Below are 20952 nucleotides of genomic sequence, written 5' to 3'. Positions count from 1 at the left end.
GAATGGCCACCTGCCCTGAATTTTTTTGTTTGTTTTATCAGCTCCCAGCACACCTGATTTATGTCATCAGCTAATTAATAGCTTTTTCTACTTTTAAGTGTGTGTGTGTGTGTGTGTGTGTGTGTGTGTGTGTGTGTGTGTGTGTGTACGCGTGCGTAAAAGAGCAGGAGAAACATTAAAATGTACAGGGCAATTGGTCATTCAGGATCACAGTTGAGAATCACTGCTCTATATGTCTGAACAATTCAGTCACTATCAATGACTTAAGACTTGTCCTTTGCCAGTGAAGACTGATTTTTAGGTGTGTAAAATCCACAGTCTTTAAAAACATTTAGATTTTTTAAATTAAATGCTATGATTGAATAATGCAACATTAAACGTAGTCCAAATGATAATAATAATAATAATAATAATAATAATAATAATAATAATAATAATAAAATTCCATTTTTCTAAATACCTAAAGTAAAGCTCTATTTTATATCTATGATTAAACTAATTATATTTGTAATTTTAGTATTTCAGAGTTGTATAAGATGATGAGATATTTATCATTATCCAGCCACATTTAAATTTGGCACATAATCATCAGTCTTTAGGCTGGCAAACAGCACCTGTAGCTTCATATATAAGTCATGATAAGTAAATTCTGGAGATTTTGGAATTATATCTTTTTTCTGAGCAGCAGTACAATGTAAAGAAAGACACTATCACAAGTGCTATTGCAAGAATCTTGGCAGATCACTGGACCTGTAATGTAACCAAATGGCAACATCCAGTCACCTGACTGGCACTGTATCCAGTGGCTGGGGTTTGGGCACTGGCTGGGAATCGAACACAGTCCTCTGCATGGCAGATGAGAAACCTTACCACTGAGCCACCAGTGCCCTACAATATTAACATGTCATTTATTACACATATATTTTACTAATAAAAATGCTTGATTATATATTGCATTTTAAAACTTTAGCCTGAAAATAATTTCATATCAAGAAAACACTCACTCACACACACACACACACACACACACACACCACACACACACACACACACACTCACACCGCATACATTAACAAATATAGAATGCACTAAAATACACAGTTTTACAGGTTTTTGTTTGTTTATTTAAAAATATTATAAAACTTCAGTGTTTTATAGACTAATCAACACATAGCCTAGTGTATATAGTATAGTATAATATATATAGTATAGTTTAATAGTTTTGAACAGTTTGGAGCACCACACTTTGTGCAGAGATGTAGGTGCACCGAGAGGCAATCTGAGTGTCGGTTCGGGCCCTAGGCCAAAAAATTACAGGGGCCCTCTCTAACCTGCTTTCATCACCATTATCTTATACTGTATGTAATAATTAAGTTTATCAGCCCTCTGCCCCTTCATACTGACGTGGTTAAGCATGTGCATAGCCAGCCAAAAAAATTTATTCACATTTAAGGAAAAGAAAAATATTAGAATGTATACTATATTTATATAATATCAATATTATTATATATATATCGATATATAACTTATAGCAATACAATTATAAAATTAGCAGTGAGTTCCGTCACAGGCGTGCCTCACTGAATGTACAGTAACAGTAGGCTACTTTTATGTCATAATGTATCTCATTATGTCATAATTGAATGCAAGAGCAGCAAAAACAGGTACAACAGTCCGGATACTGAGCTCATAGCTACTGAAACCACAGGCATACAACAAGCATAGGCCAGTGCATAAGTAAGGCCTGTTGAAACATTGGAGCAGTGGGAGAGGCTTCAGCGAGGTGACCACACACTCCCTTTGCAGGTAATGTTAGCACACATGCTTAGCACATGAGCATAAGGACTTTTGTCACGTGGCTCAAGCTCATGTCAGACTTGTCATTGATTAGGTTCCTATTTAACACACCCATCAAGGTGTTTTATTCCTTACTTATTGGAGATTAAATTAAGTAGTAGTTAAATTAAGCAGCAACATTGATTTTACCTGCAACCTATACTGAGCTTAAATGCAGCCTCTACTCTATATCCCCCTGAGACCCGGACCCTACTGTTTACATTGCAATTGCTACTAACTGTTACTTTTAATTCATTGCTGATAACTATAAATGTAATAAATATCTTCGGGTGTCAGGAGGATATTTATAAAACAAGAAATTCTGTTTGTGGCTTTGTGCGTTTGTGTATATAGTTCCGGTACCGGTGTGTCACAGTTGTTCCTCTCTGAATGTAACAGTAAGCTCAAGAGGAGTGTAAGGAAATATTCTGCCTTTACAAAAAATAAAAATAAATAAATAAAATAAAGGAAGGTCGAATGTTGCAGAGATAAGTGAGTTTGCGAGACCAGTGTTTCCCAAAGGTCTGAAATACATATGACCTTTAATTTCACATTTTAGAGATCCAACATACAAACCCTCACCTCCATCTCCATCTAAAATGTAAAAACTATTTTGGTACACAGCGATAGCAATGTTTGTCAGAGCAGGTACCCCTTAAAAAAACAGCAAATTCTTTTTTTTTTTTTTTTTTTTTTGCATTACTACAGTATGTTTTAATAAATACATATGGGATCAGAATTATGCAATATAGAGTGGCATAACACAGGTAATATGACGAACTGAATTTGATTTCATTTTAACTTACATACACAAACATGACTGAGCAAAAATGATAAATAATAATAATAATAATAATAATAATATGCGCATTTGATGAGGTCAGCATTTTTGTGACGTCATTCCCATATCCTGGGAGCAGTAGATTTTTTTAAAAATGTGTTGAATGTTTTAAAAGTAATGAGAATTTTGGTTCTACATGCATAACAGAAAACCCAAATGCAACGTTTGACGTCTGAATTCTCGTATTCGCCAGGACTGCCGTATAAGCAGAAGTTTTTTTTTTATTATTTATTACCAATGCTGTGGTGCTGCTTAAGATTTAAGTTAATCTAGGTTTTTAATAAAATATGAGTGTAACACTGATTAATAACCGATTTAAAAAAAAACAACTCCGTATATCGGTGTAATGCCTGTGGTTTAGGTTTCCCGCGATGTCAAGGAGAACAAAAGTTATCATAATTTTTTTTTTTACAATGTGTAAATATTAGAATGGCGTGGCAAAATCAACTAAGAACGACCATAAAACCACCTGATAGTATGTGCCTATAGTATTACTTTGCCTACGTGAAGCAGGACGTGGCGTGACGTTATTGCGCAATAATTCGCCTCGCGAATACCATAGAAACCCAGTGATATATTATATTATTTATATACTGTTTATTATGACTAGACTTTACATCTTTGTAAAAAATATATCAGCAAATACTTCAAATAAACGCTCTTGGATTAGATTTTACTTCCTTGTTTAAGGTAAGATTTAATATGGTAATTAGGTTTAATCTGTGGTTTTTTATGTCTAATCATAAATAAAAAATCTACATAGACAATATTGGTTATTTATGATATTTATTTTTTTGTTGTTGTTTATACGAAAAATCGTTTGTATATGTTTATTTATAGAGGTCTATAATTCTAAGCTGTAAACAAGGTTTAGTGTCTCTGTGTGTGTGTGTGTGTGTGTGTGTGTGCGCGCGCGGGCGTGTGGGTGAGTTTTACAAAAATGTATTTAAAAAGTCTGATTCGAAACTAAAGATCCACCTAGAAAATAATGTTGTTTATATATATATATATATATATATATATTTAGGATTTATTCTTGTTTTTTACATTAAAATTTTAAATTGTATTTGTTTAAGTATGCATTTTGTAATTGAAATATAAGAAAATAAGTTTTAATCTCCATAAGACACCCTATATTACATCTCTAAGTGATGATGTAATCATTAAAACATAGTTATGTAAAAAAAAAAAAAAAAACTAAAACTGCTTTGAGGAGCCCATTCAGCATGTGAAAGTATGTATCCCTGCGACCGTCAGTACGTCCTTCTTTTTCTGTGTATGACAGCTGGTACCCGCTGCCTCTCATTTACTGCCTCTCAGAATAACAAGTTGTTAGTCTTTCAGGGGTTGAGGGGTCGCCACAGCGGACCAACTGATCCGCACAACAAATTGGTACAGGTTTTTACGCCGGATGCCCTTCCTGACACAACCCTCCCATTTTATCCGGGCTTGGGACCGGCACTGCATCCAGTAGTTGAGACTTGGGCATTGGCTGGGATTGAACCCGGGCCTTTCGCATGGTAGACGAGAAACCTACCACTAAGTCACCAATGCCCGCCTTTTGCATAACAGGTAATACCAGAATAAACAGGTACAGGGATTGTAGCGGAAGAGGGAATTGTCCGCTATGAGATAATCGATCATGGATGGCATTTTTCTCCCTGACATTTTTAAAAAGGGTGGGCAAATATACTTTGCTCGTCAATATACTCAGCCAGCCCACCCTAGTACGATCTGTATGGGAAACACTGGAGACAGAGTGATTGAGCCTCTAACACTATACCATGGAATGTTATTATAAATCAAATTAGACATTTATTTAGTATTTTGTGCCAAGTGCTGTACATTGTAAGCTGTGTTGAAGAGAATCAGACATTTGCATCCCTGTGACAAAGCTCAAACTCAACAAACAGCACTGGCTTACAAACATGTTTTCAATATCCTTGCTCATGTGCGACTAGAGATTTACCCGTGACTCAGCCTGTGTGCAGGTCATGACATCTGCGTGCTACCATTTTCTGTGAATGGAGTGTCAACTCGCTTCTGCTCCCCATGTTGCTCCAATATTTTGGCAGCAAATACTTCTGCCTGTCATATGCACTGTTGCTGTGATGCACTGTAGTCTGATCCGGGATGTCATTTGCTTGATGTATGCGCTGTTGTTGTAGATGCTCTGCAGTCTGATCTGAGGTTTTAGTAGCTATGAGCTCAGTCTAAGTATCTGTTCGCTTCATAGATGACGCTGCTTTCTGTTACAGTCGGCGAGGAACAACTGTGGAAACACCACCGGCCAAACAAATGTTTCTATTAAATGGATGAATGAATAGATGGATGGATGGATGGATGGATAAGTTTCTCATTCCTCAATAACATGTTTAATGTAAGGCTTTAACAGGTGAAGAGGAAAGGAAATAGCAGAAAGTTTACTACAACGAGCAGGAAAGACAGAAAAGAAAAGCATGGATGATTGTAAGTAACAGAATTAACTTCACCTCGATGTTTAACCAGTTAAACCATTAAGTAAGGTGTATTGTTGTTGATAAGAAAATATATTTCTAAGAAAAATAGGGTAAAAACAATGAAACAGTGCAAGTGGTATTTGTATATGTGTGTGTGTGTGTGTGTGTGTGTGTGTGTGTGTAAAGCAGGAAACAAGAGTAGACAGACAAACAGACACACACACATATACACACACACACACATTTACATTACATTTACATTTGGGCATTTGGCAGCCGCTCTTATCCAGAGCGACTTACAAAAAGTGCATCATTGGATACATACTCACACTAGGGTTAACTAGGTTAATAACTAAGTGCCATTAGTCCAGCACAACTCAGGAGAGGTTTTTTATTTGTGTGTGTGTGTGTGGGGGTTAGTCCAAGTACTGAAGAAACAGATGCTTCTTGAGTCGTTTAAAGATAGTCAAAGTCTCTGCTGTACGGACATCTAGAGGAAGTTCATTCCACCACCTAGGTGCCAGAACAGAAAAGAGCCGGATGAACATACAACCACCAACCCACCTACACACACAAACAATACATACACAGACAATACACACACACACACACACACAAAATATATTAAACAGAAATTTGCTCCAGTATTTTTCATATACTCAGCAAAAAAAGAAACGCCCCTTTTTCAGGACTGTGTATTTCAACAATAATGTTGTAAAAATCCAAATAACTTTACAGATCTTCATTGTAAAGGGTTTAAACAATGTTTTCCATGCATGTTCAATTAACCATAATCAATTAATTAACCTGCACCTGTGGAATAGTCATTAAGACCTTAACAGCTTACAGAAAGTAGGCATTTAAGGTCACAGTTCTAAAAACGCAGGACACTATAGAGACTTGTCTACTGACTGAAAAACACCCAAAGAAAGATGCCCAGGGTCCCTGCTCATCTGCGTGAACGTGCATTAGGCATGCTGCAGGGAGGCATGAGGACTGCTGATGTGGCTAGGGCAATAAATTGCCATGTCCGCACTGTGAGACGCCTAAGACAGCTCTACAGGGAGACAGGAAGGACAGCTGATCATCCTCGCAGTGGAAGACCACGTGTAACAACATCTGCACAGGATCGGTACATCCGAATATCACACCTGCGTGACAGGTACAGGATGGCCACAACAACTGCCCGAGTCACACCAGGAACACACAATCCCTCCATCAGTGCTCAGACTGTCCGCAATAGGCAGTCCATGAGGAGGAGATGCACTGCAGTACTTCAAGCAGCTGGTGGCCACACCAGATACTGACTGGTACTTTTGATTTTGAGCCTCCCTTCATTCAGGGACACATTGTGAAACATTTTTAGTTTATGTCTTATGGTGTTGACTCTTTTAGTGTTCATACAAATATTTACACATTAAGTTTACTGAAAGTAAAAACAGTTGAAAGTCAGGACGTTTCTTTTTTTTTGCTGAGTATATAATGTGTAACTTAAAGTGATAGTTTGGACTTTTTTCAAGTCTGCCTTAAATCAAAATTTAGGTGCCCATAGACATATGGTAATGTACAATCATCTGTAAAAGTTAGTGCTATTTCTATTAATTATTTTATTTGTTTGTGTCTGTGTAAACATAATCATCTGATCATAGCGGGTCTTATCATTAGGCAAATACAACCTTGGACAAATATATATTTTTTAACCATGACAGCATTTATTTAACATAAATGGCAGAGAAGGTAAAAAGGCTAAAAGAAAAAAAAAAACGTGGACTATACCAATACCCCCATACCTCAGCCCTTGATTACTTGATGATCAGCAGGTGCACATACCTCAATAAAAGAAAGCCTAACAGCTACAACTCAGGCCTCACTTAGCATGTTACATGCTAAAGTACATGACAGCACAATTAGAAGAAGATTAAACAAGTATGATTTGTTTGGAAGGGAACAAGGGAATAAAATGCATCTGAACGCTGTCCTCCGAGTGTGTTACGCCGCCCCCAACGGAGCGTGAGCGAGCAGTTCGAAAAGATGCAGTCGGCTGCCGTCACGTGGTTTGGAGGAAACTCATGATAGTCTTCGTCCCTCCCGACTGAGTGGTAGTAGTAGTAGTGGTAGTAGTAGTTAATGTGGGAGCCCCCTAGTGACAGGGAGGAATTGGACATGACTAAATTAGAGAGGAAAATCAGGGGGAAAAAAGATGGTGGTGAGATGATTTGGGCTTGTTTTTGCAGCCACATGATCTGGGCACCTTGCAGTCATTGAGTTGAACATGAACTCTTCTGAGTATCAGAGTACAGCTAGTCCCGAATTACAAACATTTGAGTTACAAATTTCCGCAGATACGGACAGACCACAGCATTTTGTAGTATCCTACGAGCATTACAAACAGATTGCGAAAAGTAGCTTACAAGGAATGTACAAAAGGCAGAAAAAGTGGAAAGCTTTGACAGAATTGTGACAGGGATTTCCTTTGCAAACTTAGTGTGTAGTTTTAGTAAAGTCAAGATCCATGCATGTGTGTATGTGTGTGTGTGTGTGTGTGTGTGTGTGTATGTGAGTGTAAATGTCCTACACAATAACCCCTCACCTCCTCCTCTCCTGTCAGGGGTGCAGGTTAATTAGATTTTTTTTGTTTCATATTTTCTATTAGTCATTTTATATAAATATTTTTGGGTTGTGGAACGAATAATTAGTGTTTAAATTATTTCTTATGGGGAAATTCACTCTGAGAGACAAAACGGCGTCCAGGGATTCCCCTCGTGATTTAAAAGTGCACAGACAACATTTCACTGTAAGATTAATTTCCTTAGGTGCAGTTACGGTTTTGGCCACATAATGGCCACATGAGTGTTGGGAAAGAAAACACATTGAGTCAAGTGGCTTTATATTGTATATTTGTGTAAAAGGCGTATAAGATGTACTTTGTCCGACTTATGAACGTCCTCCTGGAATGGAACTTGTTTGTAAAACAGAACAACCCGTGTTCTAGAGGCAAATATGAGGCAATATGTCCAACAGCTAAAACTTGGTTGATATTCTTATGCAAAAAGAGGACATCCGTAAATCTACATCAGAATTGCTAAAAAATATAAGAATCAAGGTTGTAAAATAGTAAAAAAAAAGTCCAGACCTCAACCCAATTGAAATGCTGTGGCAGCACCTTAAGACAGATGTGAGCAAAAGCCCAAAAACCTTAATGAACTTCAGCAATGTTGTAAAGAAGAACGAAACAAAATGATTAGAGATAAAGTCATACAGGAAATGATTACTTCACGTTATTGTGGCTGAAGGTGGATCTACAAACTACTGAATTAAGTTTCTACTTGGTATTGCCAGCATGTACTTTTATTTTCTTTTTAGCTTCATTTTTTTTTTTAATGAAGGCATGGTGTAATATATATATATATATATATATATATATATATATATATATATATATACTTGCCTAAAGGATTATTAGGAACACCTGTTCATGCGGCAGTCCTGTGGGCGAAAATGCCTTGTTGATGCTAGAGGTCAGAGGAGAATAAGCCGACTGATTCAAGCTAATAGAAGAGCAACTTTGACTGAAATAACCACTCGTTACAACCGAGGTATGCAGCAAAGCATTTGTGAAGCCACAACACGCACAACCTTGAGACGGATGGGCTACAACAGCAGAAGACCCCACCACTTATGGTACCACTTATCTCCACTACAAATAAGAAAAAGAGGCTACAATTTGCACGAGCTCACCAAAATTGGACAGTTGAAGATGGTTGAAAATGTTGCCTGGTCTGATGAGTCTCGATTTCTGTTGAGACATTCAAATGGTAGAGTCAGAATTTGAATGAGAACATGGATCCATCATGCCTTGTTACCACTGTGCAGGCTGGTGGTGGTGGTGTAATGGTGTGGGGGATGTTTTCTTGGCACACTTTACGCCCCTTAGTGCCAATTGGGCATCGTTTAAATGCCACAGGCTACCTGAGCATTGTTTTTGACCATGTCCATCCCTTTATGACCACCATGTACCCATCCTCTGATGGCTACTTCCAGCAGGATAATGCACCATGTCACAAAGCTCAAATCATTTCAAATTGGTTTCTTGAACATGACAATGAGTTCACTGTACTAAAATGGCCCCCACAGTCACCAGATCTCAACCCAATAGAGCATCTTTGGGATGTGGTGGAACGGGAGCTTTGTGCCCTGGATGTGCATCCCACAAATCTCCATCAACTGCAAGATGCTATCCTATCAATATGGGCCAACATTTCTTCAGAATGCTTTCAGCACCTTGTTGAATCAATGCCACGTAGAATTAAGGCAGTTCTAAAGGTGAAAAGGGGTCAAACACCGTATTAGTATTACGGTATTAGTATGGTGTTCCTAATAACCCTTTAGGTGAGCGTATATATATATGTATATATATATATATATATATATATATATATATATATATGATGTTCAAATTTAATAATTTTATGATGCTAAAATTATGTTTCCTTTATAACCTATGACTCTAGTGTCACATGACTCCAGTAGTGTCCTGTTCAAAAAGCAGCTGCTGTGTTCGATTTGTCTGGATGTGTTCACTGATCCAGTCACCACTCCATGTGGACACAACTTCTGCAAGAGCTGCCTTACACAGTGCTTGGAGAAGAATCGACACTCTCAATGTCCGTTATGTAATGTAAAATTCGCTAAGAGACCTGAACTGAAGATTAATACAACACTGAGAGAGGTTGCAGATCATTTCAAGAAGAAAAGTGTTTCTGACAAACCTGAGGATGCCTGCCCTGGAGGGAAGCTGAAGATCCTGAAATCCTGTCTTGATTGTGTTGTGTCTCGTCTACAACCTCATAACATTGCTCCAAGACTAAGGAAACACAAATTAATAAACCCTGTGGAGAACCTGGAGGACTACATATGTCAGAAACATGAGAGAGCTCTGGAGCTGTTCTGTAGAGATGATCAGACGTGTGTGTGTCAGTTCTGCACTGAGACAGACCACAAGAATCACAACACTGTTACTATAGAGGAGGAGAACAGAGAGAGGAAGGTGAGAAACACTGATTAGAATAAACATTCTAATGGACAATGAACATTAATTGAGCTGAAAGTAGTGACAACAGAGCTACAAATGATATGTTTAAATTTAAAAAAATGTGATTAAAGTTGATTAATGTTAAGCCATTAACCCTTTAATTCTCAGTTACACCCTTGGGCTGTACTTGTCCCCACATAAGCCCTTAAGCAATCAAACAAGAAAATAAGTAAAATACGTTTAAATTAGGTACCGTATAGCAAGTTATATGAAAAAAAGAGTATTAAGTGGAAAAGTAATGCTTAATTAGCACATTGTCTTCTGCTCTGTCCTCAGACTCAGCTGGGGAAAACACAGACAGATGTGCAGCAGATGATTCAGGACCGACTGAAGAAGATCCAAGAGATCAAACTGTCCAGAAACCTCATCAATGTGTGTACAACATGGCATTAGTTCATATTTGCTACATTCAGTAGTTTATTTTACTTTGTAGAAATTTATATACTGTCATTAAATATTAGCTCACTATTCTGTCTCATCTGATGAAAGTAAAAATGTGTTCCTCCTTTAGAAAAACACAGAGAAAGAGAAAGCAGACAGTTTTGAAGCCTTTACTGTTCTGATTCGCTCTATTGCAAGAAGTCATGCTAAGTTGCTGGAGGTGATGAGGGAGAAGCAGACAGCAGCAAAGAGGCAGGCTGAAGGACTCATTAAAGAGCTGGAGCAGGAAATCACTGTGCTAAAGAGGAGAGACACTGAGCTGGAGCAGCTCTCACACACTGAGGATCATCTCCACCTCCTACAGGTCAGTGTTCCTCTCTCTGCTCACTGGCAATGCAGAACATCACAGAACAACACTCACCATGCTGAGGGATTTCTCCTCTCTCCTGCTCTACTGTAGATTTCCTCCTCTATGTGCAGCCCTCCACACACCAAGAACTGGACTAAGATCAGTATTAACACTGATCTGAGTGAGGACACTGTGAGGTCTGTCCTGTCTCGGCTTCATCAGAATCTCAATAAGAAACTCACTAAAACATTCAGTGACATGTTAAAGAAATCTGGTGAGAAACTTTGAAACAAAGTGATATATTTGTGTTATTCTTAGCCTACATTGAGTCAAACATTGCCTTATACAATCTAAAAACTAATGAATGTCATATTTTATTGTATTTAGTTTCAACAGATCTGAAGAGGATTCAGCAGTATGCAGGTACAGTAAATTTCCCTGTGTTCCTCACATAAAGCTTAAAATCAGACTTTGGTTTTTCCAGCTACTGTATAAAGAAGTCCTAAATTGTGTCTCATTAGCTTCTGCACTATAGCTCACTATTACTGCCGTGCTCTGCAAGAGTAAAGCTGATCTTGTTGTTATATGTATTGTTAGAAGTTTCACAGAGCTTATTTGTCTAAAAGCAGAATTACTGTGGTAATTCTTTCCACACATACACATGTTAGATTATTCAATACACATTTTAGAGCAAAAGAGACAAAGTCAAAGTAAGCTTCATCAGTGGCACTTAAGCTTTTCACTTCATGTTTTCTTTTGTAATGTTTCAATATCATTATTAAAATCACACAGGCACACACATACATTTACTTCTATAGTGATTAAGATTAATTAAAATAGCCACAGTGTGGTCACAGTGCCCAAGATAACCCCTGTCTGCCACCAAAAATGCCTACAGAGGGCACATTAGTATCACACCTGGACAAAGGAGCCATTGAAGATGGTGGCCTGATCAGTTTTTTTTTTTTGTTTCACATCATGTGGATGGCCAGGTGCCCTGCCACACTGCAAAATACTTCAGAAAAGGTTTGAAGAACATCACAAGGAATTGTAGGTGTTGACTCCCCAGGTCTCAATCACAATATATATGTGGCTTGTAGGACGACTTTCTCACACACACACACACACATACACACACACAATAACGGATTGGGAATGACTGCTGTCTGGCCCAGGGATTGCATACGTATTGCGAATTACATAAAAAAAAAAAAAAAAACTAAATAACTAAGTACTTACATGGCAAACATGAGGCGTTAGATCTCGTTACATCAAAAAAGTAATCCAAGTACTCTAACGTGATTCTTTGTAACGCATTACACTCAACACTGCTGACCAACAGTTAGCTAAATTTGTAAGGAAGGACACCACACACTGCACTGAATGTTTGGATTTGGTCAGAAATGAAAAAGGCATATAGGCAGCCACAAAAAGATTCATTAGGCCTAAAGCAAATTATATTAGCTTTGTCATTTTAAAATGTTAAAATAATGTTTGTTTTCATGGGATCTTATTTGATATTCCACATAGTTATAGGTAATAAAAGGTATGAGTGAAAAGGATAAATTGGCCTGCTTTTTTACACTCACGATTCAGATCAGCAGGTACAATAAAAATTAATCAAGCCCATCTGGCACCAACAATCATGCTTCATTCCCCATTTTGATAGCTATTTGCTCATATCTCCATGACTTTATGCATTGCACTGCTGCCATATGAGTGACTAATTATGTAACTCCAATTATGAGTAGATAGATTGATATATTGATACATACATACATACATACATACATACATACATACTCACTCACTCTCAGTAGCACTACAGGTATTTGAAAATAAAAATAACACTATGTACAGCACTCAGCATAAATAAAAGAAAGGCAAGATTTAAAAAGAAAAGTAAACCACAAAAAAGGAAATAAATGAATGAAAAAGTGTAATCTGTGATGTCCAAATTCTAGCAATGAAAAAGTGACAGCAGCGTATAAAGTGAGCAGTGCAAAATGAGGTATTGACCAGATTAGTTTATATTAGGGTAATAAATAAATTAGTGTGAGTATTCATCTGAAGCTGAAAGATGAACCTGAGCTAAGTTTGCGGTAGAGGACCCTTAAGTCCCAAACTCTGTGTGACATCCCTGCTTTTGAGGTTCCCTCTTTAGCACACTACAGCCTAAAATTATGCTAGCAAAAGTTGACTGGTAAAACATCTGCAGGTGCTTTTAACAGATGTTGAGAGGCCAGGTTCCTCAGGACGAATAGCCAACTCTGACCCTTTTTGTATAGATGGTCTATGTTCACTCTTCAGTCCAGTTAGTCATCCGGCTACAGCCCCAGGTATTTAACTGCATGTGCATATCTCTAAGGTGATTGCTTTAGAAATACATAGGAAACACAGCTTCATCTAACATTTCATTAACATGCAGAAGCTTGTACCCAGCTGCCAATTGTTAAAATGTCAAAGACCCTGACTTACATTTATTTCCTTCCTCAATGAATTTTCTTTTTTTCATGTGAATTTACATATTCTATTCAAAGATTCCAAACAGTGGCTTGTTAATTGTATTCATGTTCATGAATACAATTAACAAAGAAAAAAAGAAAGAAAAAAAGAAAGAGACAGACAAAGATAAGGATTCACTATTTGCTTTTTACTACTAGTTCTAGTTCTTCACTTAATTTTCAAAGATTCAGAGATGGTGGTTATGTGCATAAACAATTATTTTGAACAGTTGATTTAACGACATATACAGTACATACACACATGCATGCATGTGCACACACACACACACACACACACACACACACACACACACACACACACACACACACCAATAGAAAAGAAGCAGAGAGAGAGACAGATCACACAGAAATGCAAACATCGACATACAGCACTGTGATTTCTACTGTCAGTTTTCTTTTTGTACCAATCATCTTTACTCAGCGTTTAAGTGATCTCCATTAATTTTTCTGAGCCCATTTATTCCATGAAGTTGAAGGTTCAGCACAGTCCTCACAGGTTTTAATAATGTGTTGGACAATTCTTGACCCAATTCCAGTCATTTTAAATCTCCTCAATCATTTTCAGTGCTTGATGCAGGACAGTTATATTATTGTAATTTGCAAATATTGTAAGTAAATAGTGATTATTTGTTTATACAGTAGAGTATGTACTGTATAGCAACCAATACTTTCTTCAGTGAAATTGGGGTAGCAGCTTAGCCAGCAAACAAACTTGTCTTTTAATGTTTTTACTTATGAGATGAGACAGAGAATTAAAAAGTTAAATCACACACACACACACACACACACACACACACACACACACACACTTGTGGTTTACCTGTATGACCAAAATTTTTAAAGTTATTATTATTATGGTGTTACTGTAAAAATCTGGTGCTAAAAATGTTCTGAAAAATGTACCGATACACAAACTGAAATCACCTTTTAGAGATTTTATTTTAAAAAACAAGAAATAAAATTATCAGCATTGTGTGTTTACATGAATAATTAAATAATAGAGCCTTATGGGAAGAAATTTGAATATGTCTGCTTTAATGTACTCCATCATAATATGATCCATTGCATGATTTAATCTTTACCTGCATACTCACATCACACACTGTGTGTTTCTCTCAGTGGATGTGACTCTGGATCCTGATACAGCTCATCCTGGACTCATCCTGTCTGCTGATGGAAAACAAGTCACACTTGGAGACACACAACAGGATCTCCCTGATACACCACAGAGGTTTAATGAGTGTGTTAATGTTCTGGGAAAACAGAGTTTCTCCTCAGGGAGATTTTATTATGAGGTGCAGGTCAGAAGGAACACTGACTGGGATCTTGGAGTCGCTGCAGAGTCCATTAACAGGAAGGGAGACATTACACTGAGCCCTGAGGATGGATTCTGGACTGTGGGTCTGTGGGAAGGAAATCATTATGCTTATGCTGATTCTGATGTCCCCCTCACACTGAGAAAGAAGGTGAATAAGGTGGGGGTGTTTGTGGATTATGAGGAGGGTCTGGTCTCCTTTTATGATGTGGAGTCCAGATCTCATATCTACTCTTTCACTGGTCAGTCTTTCACTGAGAAACTCTATCCATACTTCTGTCCTGGTTTAAATGATGATAGTAAAAACTCTGCACCACTGATAATTTCACCTGTAATTAAGCCTGAATGATTTTTTCAATGAAAATGAATACAAATCAAAATATGAAAAAAAAAATTATTAAGTAATTACCTAATTCCATATGTGTTATTTTATAGTTTTGAAATCCCCAGTATTGTTGTAGAATGTAGAAAATAAATCACTAAACGAAAACAAAGACATTTGCAAGTGACCCCAAACTTTTGAACGGTAGTGTATTTCTGTAATAATTTTTGCCCATTTTTTATGTGCAGTATTGTATATTCATGCACATACTGAAGTGACAAAACGTACTGGACTAAAATAAAAAGATGACCAATATTACCTTGTTGTAATCGGTGCATTTATTTGTCCTAAAAGAAACTAGCATGCACACTATAAGCATGTTGTTTTACCACAGTATGTGTAATGTAAGAGTATGTGCAGTAGACAGTTATCGTATCGTTCACGCAGTTCTCAACTCAGATTTCCAGAACAAAGATTGCGCCAGACTTCTGCAAAAGGAGACGATTTGCTTGCGTAATGCAGGCACAGTTCTTGGTGGATCTTTTCACTCTTTTTTTAACATCCCCTAGAAGTAGGCATCTGGTGGTGTAAGATCAGGGGAATGGGACAGGTATGGGAAGGACTTGTTTTGCCACCTTTTTTAAAATCAGTCCCCATTCACGAACACTTCATTATGAGCTGAAAAAAACTCAACTATTAATATCCTTTCCTCTGTCGAGAGACTTATTTCCAACAACAACTGCAAAACACAACTTCCTTTTCATGACTAGGAATGTGCGGCTGGAGTTATGGCCCGTCGGCAAATGCACATACGAAGAGATGAGATCTAACTTTCAGTACTGTATATTTTGGCGCATTAGACCACTTGTAACAGTGTAGTCTTATGTAAAATCAAGTTTGAGTTGATGCTTCATTTTCCATTTTATTATTAAATCGTTTATCCATTTTTTATTACTGCACTTATTTAAGTCTTGAGGATTTAAATGGTTAACATGCAGAAAGAGAGAGCAGTATAGTAACTCAGTTACTTTAGCTCAGTAATCTTAGGATAAAAACATGAATTAGCACATCATGCAATTGCACGGATGCTTCTGGAATTATTAAATTATATATATATATTAAAAAAAAACATCATCAAGCCATATATATGGAGGACTAAACATGACATAATTATAAATAAGTAAATGTGTGAATAAATAAATATAGAAATAAGTGAATACATAAATACAATAAGCCCTGGAAAATTGCTAAATATATTCCTACTTTTGTTTATTAACATATTTCAAGACTTATTTATTTCTGAATTTCCACATTTCTTCATTTATTTATTTCTGCATTTCCACATTTCTACATTTCTTTGTCGCTGTTGTCACATCTGAGCCACCTCAGCCCTGGGGAATAAGATCTGGCTCACCGGCTTACTGAGCCGACGCTTTGTCTCCCCCTAGTGTGTCTACGTGTGAAACTGTTTCCCCCTTAAGTGTATCTAATAACAAATTGAACTCACCTGTGTCTACCTCGTGTGTCCCACTATATATCCCAGTCGAACCCATACCACTTCATCTGGTCACTGAGGTGCAACCTCACGTTTCACGTCTTACTAACTTCTATGTTTTTTTCTACTTGTTTCCCCAGGACCGAGCAGAGTCTGCAGGCGTGGACCGACTCCTCATGAGGAACCCGCCTAAGGGTCAAGTTCAAGGCTAAATTGCGTTCTTGCTCTCACGTTAGCCTCCAGAGTAATTCTAATTTACTCGCTTTGTCTAGTTTTACAGTAAGCCGCCTGCAGACCCGGCCCGGGGAGAATTCACCGGAAGGTCGTTTTCAGTTTGTTTTCGTTGTGTTTTCTGTTATTTCAAAAAAACGAATAAAAGTATTAAATTGTACCCTGCATCTGCGTCCCTCGAATCCATCATGTAAGACATCACAGCTGTATGCTGATAAGGTAGGCAGTCCCAGCCTTAGTCGAAACCGTGGGTTCGAAACTATGCAAATGGCTGCCAACGAGAGACCGTTAGCACACGTTCTGCGGGATCCTTAACCAAACTTGTGTTTGACGGTCTTCAAGAACTTCGTATCCTCACGCAGAAAGAGGAAAGGAACGTTTGGCCTACACGGCGTGTTTTACCCAAAAGTAGATGAGCGCACTGTAGTGCCCAACGTTCGCTTCCTCTTTCTGCGTGAGGATATGAAGTTGGGGGACAACTTCTTGAAGACCGTCAAACACAGTTTAGTTAAGGTCAACATCCATCTCAGCATCAAGCTGAACTAAATTGTCCATTCATCTTTCGACTCGATATAAAACGTAGTCATTTGCTGCGAGGTTCTCAATTTTACCGGCTAATGATTTTAACTCATTAGCGGCAGCTTGTAAAAAAAAAAAATAAATACACCATAGTTGCCAGCTAGTGATGGGTCGTTCATGAACGATCTGTTCTTTTTGAACGAATCTTTAACATGACTCAGGTGAACGAGTAGTCTCGGAGAGTGATTCGTTCATTTTCTATTGGGCGCGCATGCGCAAAGCATTGCAAAACCTCTGTATGTTATATACAGGAAACAGTATTGAACGATTCTCAGCAATGAGTCTTCAAGTCTCGAGTCGTTCGTTCCTTTGTCACGTGTCTCCCATGGACGCTATGAGTGCAGTACACAGAAAACAGTATTGAACGATTCTGCTAGTGAGTCTTCAAGCCTTGAGTCATTCGTTCCTTTGTCACATGTCTCCCATTGACGCTATGCAGTGCAGAACATAGAAAACAGTATTAAACGATTCTGCTAGTGAGTCTTCAAGTCTCGAGTCGTTCGTTCTTTTGACACGTGACTTCCATAGACGCTATACAGTGCAGTACAGTATTGCACGCTATGCAGTGCAATAGATTCAAAAGAAAAAAACACTCAGATTGGAAGATATAAGAGGTGAGGTGCTCATTCTGTTTATTATAATATGTCCTTAGTTGCACTGTAATATTTTCATAACTGGAACTATAGCCAAAATTTGTGTATGTAGACGTATTGGGGTATTTTATATATATATTTATATTATATATTGAAAACGCAACATTTTAATTTATTTTTGATCAAAAGAACGAAATGAACAAAATGACTCAAAAAAAGATTAATTTTGATGAACGAGAATTAACGGAACCGAGTCACTAAAATGATTTGAACTTCCCATCACTATTGCCAGACAGCAGTCATTACAAGCCAAGGCATTACTAATTGAGTCGAAACAATCTCACTTCACTTAACCAATCACGTTTCCATCTAAGACTGGGACCGCCTACCATATCAGCATACAGCGACAAAGAAATGTAGAAATGTGGAAATGCAGAAATAAAGAAATGTGGAAATGTGGAAATGCAGAAATAAATAAATGAAGAAATATGTTAATAAACAAAAGTAGGAATATATTTAGCAATTTTTTAGGGCTTATTGTATTTATGTATTTATTTATTTCTATATTTACTTATTTATTCACACATTTATTTATTTATAATTATGTCATGTTTAGTCCTCCATACATATACACAGCATAATAATAGTGTTTCAGTAAATGGAAACTACATAAGGCCATCCAGTTTCTGTCTCACTAAAAATACTCACATTAAGATTTTTAATATTCTCCACATTATAATGTGGTTTTATTTTGAGTGCTGTAAACCCTTGGATACTACATCAGTTAAGTGAGTTTGTCTCGGTCCTTGGTAATATCATTTAAGGGCACTCTTTTTAAAGTTAAATTGTCCAAGCTGTCCCCTACTTATGAACGAGTTCAATTCTGGGAGCACGTTCATAAGTCAGATTTGTTCTTAAGTCTGACAAAGTGAGTCCTATACACCTTTGACACGAATATACAATGTAAAGCATACCAATCCATTTAACAGTGGTGTCTCTGCACCTTTAAATTGCGAGAGGAATCCTGAACGCCATTTTGTCTCAGAGAGAATTTCCCCATAAAAAATTATGGAAACACTGATGATTCGTTCCACAATCCAAAAATATTTATATAAAAATTATTAATACAAAATATAAAGTAAATAACAGTAAATAATAAATGTAATTAACCTGCATTAAAGAATCGTAGCTAGTTTGAGGTTGGAGGGAGATGAGAGAGAGGAGTAGGAGGAGATTATTGTGTAAGACGACTTTCACACACACACACACACACACACACACACACACACACACAGATGCTGACTATACAAGTGAGGCACATGCACTGAGACTGGGTGACAATTACTCAAAATCCCACAGCACGAGAGAGAGAAGAACTATTGGATCAGATCATTGGCTTGGCAGTAAAAGCTTATACATACTGCTCATAGTGCAAAATCTTACTTGTTTATCAAATTAAGATTTATTAAAATATTTTGCTTGTCTTGCAAATCATTGGCAAACTAAATTACTCTCAGTCTAATGACTTACTGGTATGTGAAATGTAACAGTTTAGTCTTTACACCTTTAAATCACGAGGGGAATCATAGACACCATATTGTCTTAAAGTTTTCCACTGGAGTGGACTGTGAACTCTGTTTTGGTAATGATTTTCAGAAATTAGGATTATTCACCATTTCTACCATTATGCTTCCAGACTGATTCACTGAAACCAATGAGGCTGACTCATTCCACTCACACCCTCACACACACATACAGTAAATACAATATACCAGACTTTAGACATTTTATTCATTCACTTACACACTGAAAATATTACATATAATTGTAAATATTAATAGTGACCTCCTATTAAACTTAAAATATGGTATGAGGGAGAACATACTGAGCATTCAGCTTCTGCAGCTGATACAGAATGCAGTTGCATGATGTTTTCAATCTTCATAAATTTTTCCACTCCATCCCATTATTTCACTCCGTCCATTGGCTTCCTATAGCTGCTAGATTTAAAACACTGATGCTTGCCAAGGAAAGACAAGTTCCCACTTACCTAAAACCACTTGTCACACCCCATACGGCCCCATGCTCCCTTGAAACCTCTAGCATTGCTTGGCCGATCCCTCCATCTCTAAGGATACAAGGAAGACATGGATCAAGACTCTTTCCTTGCACCTAGGTCTTGGAAAAGAACAACCTCTGTATCAGTGGTTCTCAACCCTGGTTCAGGAAATTCACCTACCCTGCACATTTTATGTGTTTTTCAGCTTGAAAGAATCTTGGTGGATCACTGAAATTGCAACATTCAGGCACCTGGTTGCAAACTCTCTATACACGACTGAAGCAAGGGTACAGAGCCTGGCACAATACTGGTATTCAAAACAAATTGCTATCAGCATTTGTTAAAGCTCCAGTTTGCTATTGTGAAAACTATTCAATTCAGCAGCATTGTTGTCATAACTCTCTTATATAAAATGTACATTTTGTAAAGTGGAAATATGAAAGATATTTTACTCCCACATTATTTAAATTCAAATTTTATTTGTCACATACACAGTCATACACAGTACGATATGCAGTGAAATGCTTCAAGAGAGATTCCTATTAATTGGATTAAATTATTATAACATTTAATTAAAACTAATACAATATGTAATATAATATATGCTATATTACATTTTACTAATAAAATTAGACTATACAGTGGTACCTCAGTGGAAGTTAACCTTAAGAACTGAAATTTTGCAAGAAATTTGCACATTTTTATCATACAAGCAACTAAGCCAAACAGAACACCAGCTTGTGCCTATGTTGCGCATGTGCGTAAATTGTGTGCACGTCCAGGAGTTACTCAAAAATTTTTTGCATCAGGGGAAGGCCAAACGAAGTGATTTTACATATTTTCGTGAGGTTTTTGCATTTTGTGCAAGAAGCAAA

General features: G+C 37.3%; 1 protein-coding gene across 1 annotated transcript; it reads left to right on the top strand.

Annotated features, from left to right (window-relative positions):
* The first annotated feature begins 5062 nt into the window (after nucleotides 1–5062).
* On the top strand, nucleotides 5063–15417 carry LOC128526339 (E3 ubiquitin-protein ligase TRIM39-like). The gene is made up of 7 exons (XM_053498107.1): nucleotides 5063–5146; nucleotides 9648–10183; nucleotides 10505–10600; nucleotides 10740–10973; nucleotides 11070–11232; nucleotides 11346–11381; nucleotides 14603–15417. The coding sequence occupies exons 1-7, from the start codon at nucleotides 5137–5139 to the stop codon at nucleotides 15145–15147; spliced, it is 1620 nt and encodes a 539-aa protein (XP_053354082.1). The 5' UTR covers nucleotides 5063–5136; the 3' UTR covers nucleotides 15148–15417.
* Nucleotides 15418–20952: the final 5535 nt, after the last annotated feature.

The sequence above is a fragment of the Clarias gariepinus genome, chromosome 1, assembly GCF_024256425.1.
Source record: "Clarias gariepinus isolate MV-2021 ecotype Netherlands chromosome 1, CGAR_prim_01v2, whole genome shotgun sequence".
Classification (NCBI taxonomy): domain Eukaryota; kingdom Metazoa; phylum Chordata; class Actinopteri; order Siluriformes; family Clariidae; genus Clarias; species Clarias gariepinus.
The sequence above is the reverse complement of the archived record's forward strand: the minus strand, read 5'-3'. Positions and strand labels throughout refer to the sequence as shown.